This window comes from Nansenia antarctica, assembly GCF_963989245.1.
Source record: "Nansenia antarctica genome assembly, chromosome: 16".
NCBI classification, from domain to species: Eukaryota; Metazoa; Chordata; class Actinopteri; order Argentiniformes; family Microstomatidae; genus Nansenia; species Nansenia antarctica.
The window spans coordinates 13,315,728-13,328,569 of NC_137686.1; the positions used below are offsets into that span (position 1 = coordinate 13,315,728).

The 12,842-nt window shown below is 47.5% G+C and overlaps 1 protein-coding gene across 1 annotated transcript in view; it reads right to left on the reverse strand.

The window, feature by feature from the left end:
- Window positions 1–12,716, reverse strand: part of rasal2 (RAS protein activator like 2) — a gene marked incomplete at both ends in the record, with an annotated part of 92,024 nt that extends 79,308 nt beyond the window's left edge. Inside the window, one exon of the mRNA XM_080546885.1 lies at window positions 12,590–12,716. Coding sequence (XP_080403011.1) covers window positions 12,590–12,716 — 127 coding nt within the window. The remainder of the gene's footprint in view (window positions 1–12,589) is intronic.
- Window positions 12,717–12,842: the final 126 nt, after the last annotated feature.

The window sequence follows — 12,842 nt, forward strand, 5'->3', positions numbered from 1 at the left end:
TGCTGGCTTCACCCTCCGCCACTTTGTCGTCTTTTTCCGACCCCGTCCTGACAGAACTCAGGAGCAGCACCAGCACACACACACACACACCCTCCGTCTAAAAATAGCACCTTGCCATAAAAAGGGCAATAAATCAGAGCGTGAATAACAGGGGGGATAGGAGGGGGAGTGGGTGGGGTTGGTGAGAGGGGGCGGTGGGGGGTTCAGAGGAACAAGGGCCTCGAAAGAATTCCCAGAATTCTCCAGTCTGGAGTCTGCTGGCTGGCAGAACCGTCGGTCTCGGAACTCAGAAGTCAGAAGTCAGAACTCCTCTGGCAGAGCTCCGTGTTCCGTCCTGTGTCGGTTTGGTATTTGACACCTAACAGCCCGGCTTCAGTTATTCCGCTCCATGAGAGGAAACGCCGGTTTGATGCTGCCGGTATATAATATTCTCCCAGTAATATAGCCTTATTATCTCACCGCCTTATTATCTCACCGAGTTCAAATATTACACCTAATGGGTGGCCACAAAATAGCTTTAAAAAAACAACTAAAGAGCTCACAAAATATTTAAAAACACCAAAAGAGACACAAAATAGCCTTAAAAACACATAAAGAGGCCACAAAATAGTCTACAAAACTCAGAGGGGGCCCACAAAACAGCCTAAAAAAACAATCGCCTCAGAAAAGCAGCCTCTCAAGATGCTAGGCTAACCCAACGCTTGGCTGTGTGTTTTTCCACTCACTAGGGACGAGGCAGCATCCTAAAATAGATAACAGCTTATTTTTGACCGGCACAGGTTAGTTTCTTGTTTTGTTTTCGGAGGGGATATCCTGCCCCTATCCCCTGTCCCCAGCCCCCCCCCCCCCCCCAGCCCCCATCCCCCCAACCCCCCCCACCCCTGATGACAGCCGGCCTTGCCAGGACAGGAGCAAGCAAGCTGGGGTGGGACGGGACCACCAATACCAGGAACTCTCCATTTCCTTCTCCGCTCTGAGAGGCTCTCTGCCTGGGTATTGTGGGGCTGGAGGTGGGGGGAGGGGGGGGGGGTGGAGGCCTGGGACTGGGAGGGCATAGGTCTGCCCTACAATGCTAGATGTTATCTCTCTCCCCCCTGGTCTCTGCCATCTCTCCTCTGTACTCACAGGAAAAAAATGTGACCAAAGTTCATCGCTACCTGAGTTATTCTGTCAACAAGTGAACAACAGGGCAACAGGAACAGAACACAACACGAACACAACACAACAGACCAACAACAGACCACAACTCAATGCTATAAAAAGGGTTCCGGTAATCTGCTGGAAGACTAGTTTAAACATATCATAACTGTATATATTGATACTTATCTCATGTATAATCACTTTTTATATTGAATTTATTTATACTCACTGTAATACCTCATACTGTAATACCATCAAATCAAATTGATTTGAGTTTTATGTGTATAGTGCATTTCTCACAAAATGTAACCCGATGCGCTTCCCTTGCACTGTCTACAACATCATATCTTACTATCGCTTCTGGTTGGATGCCAAACTCCGTTTTATTGTCCCAGCACTTATACTTGTACTCTTGTGCAATGACAAGAAATCTAATCTAATCGAGTCTAATCTAATTAACATTTTAAATGTTAAATTAGTCCATAGACCCTCTCCCACTACGGTGTGTTGCCATGTTGGTGTCTTGTTTTGCTCAGACGGAATAAACTTGGCTAGCAACAACCTTGGATTGGCAACCGGGGAGAGGAGAGGAGAGGAGAGGGGTTTGGAGACGACTGATCTTCCAGTTCAAGGAGCATTCTTCTCCTTTGTTGGAGATGGTCGATGAACCATGTCTCCTCCTTTCACAGAGAGAGAGAGAGAGAGAGAGAGAGAGGGGGGGGGAGAGAGGGAGAAAGAGAGGGGGGAGAAAGAGAGAGGGAGAGAGAGGGAGGGGGAGAGAGAGGGAGGGGGAGAGAGAGAGGGATAGAGAGAGAGGGGGAGAAAGAGAGAGAGAGGGAGAAAGAGAGAGAGACAGAGAGAGGGGTAGAGAGAGAGAGGGTTAGAGAGAGAGAGAGGGGGAGAACGAGAGAGAGAGAGGGAGACACAGAGAGAGAAAGACAGAGAGACAGAGAGACAGAGAGAGAGGTAAAGAGAGAGAGGTAAAGAGAGAGAGAGAGAGAGAGAGAGAAGGTTCCCTCTCTCTCTCTCTCTCTCTCTCTCTCTCTCTCTCTCTCTCTCTCTCTCTCTCTCTCTCTCTCTCTCTCTCTCTCTCTCACACTATTGTAACAACCCCCCTAATTATTCATATGATGTACAACTGACTGACATGACAAATCTCACATCATCTCCATCAAATCTCATTCTGTATTCATGAGATTGAAATGAACTGCAGATAATCTGGGAAAGGCGGGAGAGAGGGGACACAGTCAAGACCCCATGTGCCAATATTCCACCCCCCCACGCCGAAGTGCACACCTTTTCCGCTACATGCGTTTCATATAGGATTTGTGTACCCATGGGTTCTAACATCGATCCTGTGCTTTCGGTGTGATAGTGTGAACAAGTTGCAGCTCCAGGGAATAGGGTGGAGAATTGAGATGCAGAGGTATGTGTGTGTGTGTGTGTGTGTGTGTGTGTGTGTGTGTGTGTGTGTGTGTGTGCGCGTGCGTGCGTGTGCGTGTATGTATGTGTGTGTGTGTGTGTGTGTGTGTGTGTGTGTGAGTGTGTGTGTGTGTTCATATAAAAACACATTTCAAACGGATGGGTGTGCGTGTGTGTGTTTGTGTGTGTGTCTGTGAGTGTGTATGTATGCATGTGTATCTATGCGTGTGTGTGTGTGTGTGTGTATGTATGTGTGTGTGTGTGTGTGTGTGTGTGTGCGTCTGTGTGTGTGTGTTCATATAAAAACCACATTTCAAACGGATGGTGACTTGTTCCCCTGATAGGGATCTCGTGCTGCTGAACAAATTACACTGCGTCTTTATCCAATCTTCCCACGCAGACACCATCCATCCTGGTGGATTTGAGGCATGTGGAAGTAAATAAGCAGAGAAGGGAAAGGCGAGAGAGAGTCCTCCCCCCGCGGGTCCCGCTCCAATACGGATCCAGAACCCCTGGGGGCGGCCGATAACCTGCCCCTATTTAAACAGTCTTCCGCCATCCAATCACAAGGTGCTTTGTTACGTTGCCAGATACCCCTCCGGTGGCTCAGAGTTGCCAGATGCGTTCCCGGTTAGTCAGCAGCCCCCACGGCACACACCCTCCTCCTCCTCCTCCCCGTTCCCGCTCACTCTGCACTCCTGACCCCCTGAAGCAGGATTTTCACCAGCCATTTATTTTCTGTCTCGCTCTCTTACTCTCTCTCTCTCTCTCTCTCTCTCTCTCTCTCTCTCTCTCTCTCTCTCTCTCTCTCTCTCTCTCTCTCTCTCTCTCTCTCTCTCTATCTTGGCAGGCTCCTGGTTGACTTCACATAGCGGAGGGAGAGGGAGGGAAGGAGAGATAGAAGGAGAGATAGAGAGGGAGAGAGAGAGCCCGGGGTGGATAGAGAGAGAAGGGGGACAGAGAGAGACAGAGAGAGAGAGAGAGAGAGAGAGAACGTGGGGGGGTGGGATGGAGAGAAAGTGGCGATGTGTAATTGGAAAACCATTATCAGTAAGTGTTATGCGTCGAGCGAAACAGTCGGCGATAAATAACTCACTTAGGGGAAACATTTATTGGCCGATTACATCTCTGCCTCCGTGCCGTGTCATAATAACACAACATTTCTGGAACTTTGAGGCATGTTATTGCTCAACAAGAGAACACCGAAGCGTTTGTCGTAAACGTGTCAACGTTCGGAGTCTGTCATTAACGACCTCATCTTTCGCCGCCAGTATTAGGAGGGTTGGCTGGGTTACCGTTTAGCTTCTCCGTCAATAACGATAGGTGCTGCAGCAGTATGAATGTTCTACGAAATCTGATCAAATCTCGTATTCCTTCGGAGCCCATTGTCTGCCGATGCCGGGTATGATGGCTGACGTATTGTGCAACCCCCCAATTAGACCTAATGGGGGCCCTCTTACCTACTGCGGTGAGTGGGTGATGCTCTGCTGGAGTGAGACGTCACGCAGGCCTGGAGATCAAAAGCCTCGCTCACAGCGGTAGTTTGAAGTGACTAATATCCTATTTCTTTCCTCATTCAAAACTTTTTTCTCCCTTTCCTCCCCTGTAGTCTGAACGGGCCAAAAAAACAAACAACACACAGAATCAGATATTTCAAACCACATTCGTAGGCGGTTTTGAAACGAGACACGCATCTGATTCCTGGCCAAGTGGCTTGTCTGAACGGTCAAGCCCGAATCAGTTGCCACCGGATTTTTTGTTTTTTTCACCATCACCTAGGCGACGCAGTGTTGACGGGTCTGACATCATCTCTCGGTGACCCGTAAAACAAACAACCGTGCAGGACGAGACTTCTGAAGAGTTCTGAAGAGAGGTTGCTGTTGCTTTCTGTCACGAACCATGAACGTCATTGGGAAGAATTGGGAATCTCCCATGGCAACAAGCTTAGAAGCACCACCACCTACACCGCACATGTCATTACTATGACAACTAGCATAGCCATGACAGGTTAAAACCACACTGTCGGAAAACACACACACACACACACACCTGATTCGGTCACTTGTTGTTGCCGTTGGAACAAAACAACGCGTTCGAAACCCCCCCCCCCCGAGCCTAGACCTATCATCTAAAGTCGACACAATGACATCCTATTCAATCCACGTCAACCATATCCGTCTTTTCTACAGTTGCAGGACCAGTTTTTCCCCCAGCGTGGGAGTGTGTTACGACTCTCGGATCTCCACGTCTATCTGTAATCATTGTCTTTCATCCTCCCCGAGCAGCCTTGCGTTGCACCGTGACGTGCCGCGGAGGAGACAGTCACGCAATCCTCCGAGGTGGTGGCGTCTGTGAGGAGAGAACCCCTTCATCATCTAGGGCCCTATCTTCAATCTAGCCGATATCCATTTCCCATTCTTCCTTTCATTCTTCCGCCTGGCTTCCATTCCTCAAGGCGTCGCGCCTCTGCTGGAGTCTACTGTGCGGTGTTCGTATAGATCTAGGCCTCTATCATCTATCATCTAGGCCTATATGCCTATATCTGTCTATCTATGCCTCTCTCTATCCCTTTCATCCATTAGGCCAGTCACCCAGCCTCCCTTCCAAAGGCATGCATCATCAAGCCCCGCTGCAGACACTCATGTGCTGTGCTGTGTGTGTTGTTATCCAGATCTGTGTCATCCAGGCTTATAGGCATCCGGCTAGATCCCTCAGCTCTCATCATGTGGCCTGTTACTCAGCCCCGCGTTCCCAAGACATGCATCATCATCATCCTCATCATCGTCCTCGTCCTCGTCCTCACTCATCCTGTCATGGGTCCTATGTGGTGGTCATGTGTGATGTAAGCAGACTAATTATGGGCTTCACCGTGAGAAGAGACAAGGCTGTACTGTTTAGAGGTGGTATACAGATCTCTCTCTTTCTCTCTCGCTACCCCCCCCCCTCTCTCTACCTCTCTACCCCTTTCTCTCTCTCTACCCCCCTCTCTAACCCGCTCTCTCTCTACCCCCCTCTCTCTCTTATCCCCCCCCTCTCTCTCTACCCCACCTCTTTCTCTTAGGGATGCTCCGATTTATCAGCCACCGATTTAAATCGGCCGATTTCACTCCAAATGACTCGATCGGTGATCGGCAAAAATGGCCGATCGCAAAAACCGATTTTTTTTTTTTTTTTTTTTTTTCTTCTTCTTTTTTTCCCCCCTGGGGAAGACAGATAACTGAACAGAAAACATAGGAGGACGTAACAGTATGTAAACCATGAAGGCCACATTTATGATGTCTTTTATACAGCCATATCGACTGACTTGGGCTTCAGGCCCTAACTGGGTGATAGGCCAGACTTTTACTATGCCATAAAAATGGGTCTGCGTTTGCTTGGTGCCTAATGGATCAAAACTTTTGTCTAAAAAGCAAAAAATATGTAGGCTATCCAGTCAATAGGCCTACAGTTATGTATTTTTTTAAAAATCGGTATCGGTATCGGTTGATCTTGAGGAAAAAAATCGGTGATCGGTATCGGCCCCAAAAATCCAGATCGGAGCATCCCTACTTTCTCTACCCCTCTCTCTCTACCCCCCCTCTCTCTCTACCTCTCTCTCTCTCTCGCTCGCTACCCCCCCTGTCTCTCTCTCTACCCCTCTCTCTCTCTCTCTAACCCCCCCTCTCTCTCTACTCCCTCTCTCTACCTCTCTACCCCCCTCTCTCTCTCTACCCCCTCTCTCTCTCTACCCTCCCCGCCCCCTCTCTCTCTATGTCATATTTATTTATAGTGTAAATCCCATCTCTCTCATCCTCTGGTCTGTTATTCCTCAGACTGCTGTCCAAAGACATGCATCACCGTCATGTGACTCAGAGCTACCGGTGACCCGCTGGACCGACCCCTGACTGAACCCTAAATCAGCCGGCCGCGAACTGAACCCTAAATCAGCCCACCGCGAACTGAACCCTAAATCAGCCGACCGCAAACTGAACCCTAAATCAGCGGCCTAGAAATAATCGGACTAGAATGTGTGCTGCCGCTGCGATGAAATCAACTGAAACCTTGAAAAGGAACGAGAGCCAGGGTAAATCCCAGACGCTCTTACGAAAACCAGCTCCGTCCTCCAGAACAACACACATCCTACAGTATTCCCACTGAATATCCGTGGTTGTAAGGTGTGGAAATGGGACACTTTAGGTTTCTGGGACATCTGGAAGTTGTTTTTCGTAGCCACACACATGTACAAAAACATTTTTGTTGATAATAATGAAAAATGATTACAAAAAACGAGAAAGAAAACGACATCACTCGCACAAAGCCCTGTGTTGATTAAACTGAGAAGCCTGCTCTCCGCCTGAGTAATTACTCAAATCAATGCAGCCTTCACTGTTTCCACTCAGCCTCCAGGGTAAACACATTGATTACAACAAGGCCAGGATGGCGTCTGCAGACCGTCGGCATGGTGCTCATCCACCTGTGGTAATAGCACGCACAAACCCAAGGCTGCTCGTATGGGCTAAATGAACATCAGACGATTACATTATCCCGCTAGATTCTATAAAGACAATGTCCTTTAGGGTCAAACTACATTAATTTGCTCCTATATATGAATTGTTAGTATCAACTCTTTTGTAACGACGCAATTACATGCTGTACAGTTTCTCTACTACACATGAAAAAAAATGTTTTAAAATAAAATAATGAATTCTTCCTTCTTCTTGACTGCCAATGGCCCCTGGTTTTGGCAAAGATTACTATTTCTTATGATGACTGATGGATAGATGATTCACTTACTTAGACATACAGTATGTATTTGTTGTAATCTGCTTAGGATAAAGGCGTCTGCTAAATGCTACAAATTTAAAATGTAATGCTGTTACATGGTACATTGCATATCGCTATATACAGTATAGGCCTATATATAGGCTATATATATATAGTATTAAGTTGAGTAGTAGCCTATGTCCCTACTCCAAATGGGTAGGCTATTTGTAGCCAAATGAAAGACACAACTTATGCTGGTTGTTCTCCAGAACAGACACAACAAAAAATCATTCCGCCCTCTCCTTCAAAGATATCTGGAACAGGACCCCAAAACAGGATGAGGACTTCCTGTCCGTGTTGTCAGGTGACGCCTGGAATCGCAGAATGTTGTCTTGAAGCCAGTGAGTCTCTGTGTCCATGGGAAGGGTGGGCGCCGGAGACGCGGAGGTACCTGCCCTCTCTCCTCTGCTGGAGCCAGACACTGCTGCTTGTCAAACACCCGCACTCAAGGAACAGGCTGCAGCACAACTGTCTGCTAAACGGACTGCACTTAGGCTATATAGCGCCTTATTCCAAAGCGCTTTTACAATGGCCTCTCATTCACCCGTTCACACACACATTCACACACCAATGGCTGCAAGCTACCAATGCGAGGCGCCGGGCCGCTCGTTGGGGGCAATTTGGGGTTCAGTGTCTTGCCCGAGGACACCTCGACACGTGGCCAGGAGGAGCCGGGGGTCGAAACCAACGACCGTGCGATCGTTAAGACGCCCCGGCTCGACCTCCTGAGCCGCAGCCAGCTACTAGGGCTTACGCTGCGTAGGTCTAGTGAGGACAACATGTACTCGTCTGGTGGTAATAGGGCTTGGCGAGGACTTCTGTTGTAATTGACTCAGTTTAAGCCTAAACCCCAATGGTTAATGACTGGGATTCTTTCTCTTTTTTTTCTCTCTTTTTTTAAATCTGTGAACGCCTAAGCCAAAACACAATCCAATGAGACATCAGCTACAGTACGTTATCAGAATAATACCTTTCAAATCCCACTTCCTCCTCGAATGAGGACGCGGATGAATATTAGTGTGAGTACGCCCTGTCATTCTGACTTCCGCGCGGCGTGGTGCAGGAGATAAACCCTGTTAGTCTTCCCATCCTCCTTCAGTCAACCTTTAATAGGCTTACGGACACAATGCCCTTTCTCTGACTAACGCACTTTGTCAACGTCCTCAATGGATTCAAGCCGGGACACACCACAAACCTTATTAAAACCCCAGCGTTAATCCTAATCCGAGGGGTGCTAAATCTGAAACTTGGATTGGGATGGGCACATGGAATAACGCTTGAGATTAAGCGTCTATTTTAAAACTTTAAAACTGTTTTTTCTTTTTTACAACATTTAGGGCTCGAAAACTGTCTGGCGAGGGTAATTGTTTTGTTCCTTCTGCGTGTTGTTTCGTCAGTTTAATTGAAGAAATTGTAGACAGCTGCTCAGTTGACCCTGAGCGCCCTTATGAACAGCAACCATGACAACCACTCTTTCAGCGTGAATAAAACTAAAGTTGGCAGCTCCGACCACCAGCTAGCAGGCCGGTCGCGACGGCGTTTGAGTGTGTTTAATCGTTCTACCATGCCTCACCGTTCTGACGTCCTGCTGTGGCTAACCGTCAGACAGCCATTCAAGCAAGAAGTCGCTATGAATCACAAATGTCACAATTCAACCATCAAAACTAATTTAATTAAGAAGAAAAAAAAAATGGGTACATGAATTTTTCAAACATTTTTTTGCTTTTGGTCACATTCCGGGAACTGTGGAACAAGATGCCAAAGTCAGGCTTTTTACTAAATAAATAAATAATCGCCATCGGAATCAGCCGCCTTGCGTGCTTTATTGAGTTACTGCAGCATTAGAACACGGTGACGGAACACTGGGGCTTTTGGAATCCTGGTCGCTGAGGTCATCTACGGAATTGTCTGCTTACATCACAGTTCCACAGACACAGTCACTTCAAGCAGGCGAGCCAGGGGAGGAGGGACAGGGATGTGGAGGCAAACATCCTGCAAGATCCCAGCCGTGTGTGTGTGTGTGTGTGTGTGTGTGTGTGTGTGTGTGTGTGTGTGTTTGTGTGTGTGTGTGTGTGTTTGGGCGCACGCAAGAGTGATTGAGTGTGTGTGTGAGACTGTGTGTGTGTGTGTGTGTTTGTGTGTGTGTGTGGGTATGTGTGTGTGTGTGTGTGTGTGTTTGGGTGTGGGTGTGTGTGTGTGTGTATGTGTGTGAGAGAGAGATCGACAGAGAGAGAGAGCGAGACAGGGCTGCTGCTGTCCACAGCACAATCACACCATTGACTACAGCACCTAGCTAACCACCAGCTCTAGGCTAACACAAATACCCAACTTCTCCCCAGGAAGATAGACATCTAGACGTGAGCTCACCTAATCAGCTACTGCTGACAAGTTTACATTTCAAATCCAGGACGTGTGTTCGTTGCTCTCTGAGCCATGTTAATACATGTAGCTGACAACACTAACTGACCCCTCTCGCCATCCAGTAACTTTCCCAGGAAATTAACTAATAAAACTAAAAATAGTTGTTGTCTTTTGGCCTGAACATTCCCTAAGACTCCCTTGAGGACGTTCACATCCAGTGAAAGAAGACTGCGTGTTACGGAGGTCAAGATGTTCCATTTTTCTTAAGGGAAATAGCCTCCGTTCCGGTCGTTATGTACAAGCAGGCCTACAGCAGTCAGTCACACGATGACACTCAACAACAACAACAACAACAACAACAACAACAACAACAACACCACCACCACCACCACACCTCCTCCTCCTGTTCTTCAACCTCTCCTTCTCGTCCTTTGGAGGTTTCGACAATCATCTTAGAAGGGGAAGGCCGGGAAATAAAAAATCAATCTCCAGTCCGTGCGGATCCTATTACGAATTCAATTACCCAAATAAGCGCCCTTGATATACGAGGGGTGACGCAGCCCCGTGATGCGCAGTATTGCGGTAAGCGTACTCAAAGCGTACTCGGGTCTTTCTGACAGATCACCATGGCGATGGTAGGGGGGACAAACAGGAACAAGATTATAAGCACAGGAGCCTTGGCCTCCAGGTTGTTAGTCAACAGAAAATGATATAGAAACATAAACTATAAAAGGAGGATATGGATATGGCTCAAGGCTATGGAGGGTTCTGGCTAAGGACCGCTGACGTCACTGACTGAGCCATCGCTGTCACTGGCGATAGTGAGCTGAGCTACCATGACAACAGTCCCTGCCAACCACCAGACATCGGTTGACATTAGGCCAGCCCTTTCTGCCTCCATCTGAAACATGGATGTAACATGGAAGCGATCAATACAATGAAATAGCAGCAAACATCGGCCTTCGCCTCTGTCACCATCTTGAATCATTAATCAGGTGTGGTAAATTAACACCAGGGGGAGTGCAGTTGTCAGTCTCACCTCTCTCTCCCTCTCTCGCTCTCTCTCTCTCTCTCCCTCTCTCGCTCTCTCTCTTCCATGAGATTATGATCACAAGTCCACCGCTTTGTCTCAGACCAGCCAGCTCCCTGCTGTCAGCGGGGGGATCCGCTCTCTCTCGAACCTCGACGAGGCCGAACGCGGATAAATAAACGCTGAATACAAAACTGAACTGAACTACTGCCACTCACAGCACGGAGCTGCCAAAATCACAGCGAACGAAATTGGACACAAATGCCATTTATTTTTTCACAAGAGGGTACAGAAACCGAGAGGCCTGCCGTCCATCTCAGTGTGTCCACCTGACCGACTCTTATGACTTATTCATGTGGACAATCATGTGACAAGCTCAGACCCGGCAGTCACGTCCCCAGAGCCACTGTAGCTGGCGGTACCAATGCTTCTCTGGTGGCATTGGAGTGTGGGTAATGCAATAAAAGCAGCGTGTGCATTAAGTGTATGGCACAAGCAGCTCCTGTAGTGCTGTAGCCTTGCCCCAATATTGAAGTATGTGTCATAAGCAGTGTGTAATAATAGCCTAAGTGTAGCTTAAACCTTGCCCCCGATATTGAAATATGTGTCATAAGCATCTAATGTAGGCCTAATAAATCATAAACCGTAATATAACCAACAGCCTGTGTACTGTGGCTGTGAGAAATGGTAGGTTTTTAAAGCTCTATAAATGGAATTGAATTGAATTCATTTCATATTGTGTCATGTAATCTAATCCTTGTCAGCGAGGGGGAAGTGACCTTCATGGTTGTTTGGGTTGCCATCTTTGTGTATGTTGACATAGGTAGCCTAAACCCACGGGTGGTGGTGGGGTGTGATGCACTGTGGCCGTGGCGTACTGAACATACATGATCACATGTGTTCGCATCCATCTGACAGGAATTTGACGTGCAAATCCCCACTGACACCCAAGTGTCTTCAACAAATATGATACAGGCGACATCAGGAAGTCACACTTGCATACCTGTCAGTGGAATGACAAACATCCCAGGGTGAATAACGACGTGCAGGCAGCAAGGTGATGTGCGGTACTCTGCTCACGGCGTCGCATTCCCACCAATGTGGTTGACAATGGGAGGCGAATCCACATCCACCCCAGTAACATGGGATGTGGCAGTGTTTGGTGGTGATGGTGGTGGTGGCATCATTCCAATGTGGTGCCATTTTTCCAACCAACACCGACTTGCGGTTGTAATATCAACGTTGCCATATATTTTTGTTGTCGTTAATTATTATTATTATTATTATTTTTTTTATTTTTTTATTATTGTGGGGTGTCAAAACGCACAGCCAGCCACACGAGACAGAGCCGCGCTTCTCATTCCAACGCACACAACAGTAACCATGCCGAATAGCTCTATCTGCTTTGTGGGGAAAACAGTCGTAAGCACATTTCGTGAGCTTAGAATGAGAAGATTCTATCTCCGTTTAGAATGATAAGGTTCTATCTCCGTTTAGAATGAGAAGGTTCTATCTCCGTTTAGAATTATAAGGTTCTATCTCCGTTTAGAATGATAAGGTTCCATCTCCGTTTAGGGCAGTTCAGAGATATTGAGCGTCAAAGTTTTTACATTCCGTTATGTTCTGTGAGATGGAACCTTTGTATTTTATGAATTACTAACTCAAAAATGTCAACATTTAAAAAAAATAACACCACACAGGCATTAATAAACACCTAATGGATCAGATTATGTAAAAAAACTCGATTTTGACCAAAATGGAGATAGAACCTTATAATTCTAACGTCACGATTTGAGGCTTCATCTTCTTCTTCCTCACATCCAAGCTCCTTACCGTGAACCCTCACCCATCCCTGTTGCTGACAGACAGAGTCCCCCAGGAGCCGGTCCACCAGGGGGTCCAGCGACACCAGCCCGCCGTGGAGGGGGTCCCCGTCGCCGGCCAGGGAGTCGGTGTCCATCCTCCAACCCGACCTCGGAAGAACTTCCAGGACAGTACGAAACTAAATTAGTCCCACGACAAATAAGATGCTATAATAAAGCAGGACTCTCGGTTCGGTGGCTTGTCTCAATGTTGTGTGTTTAAT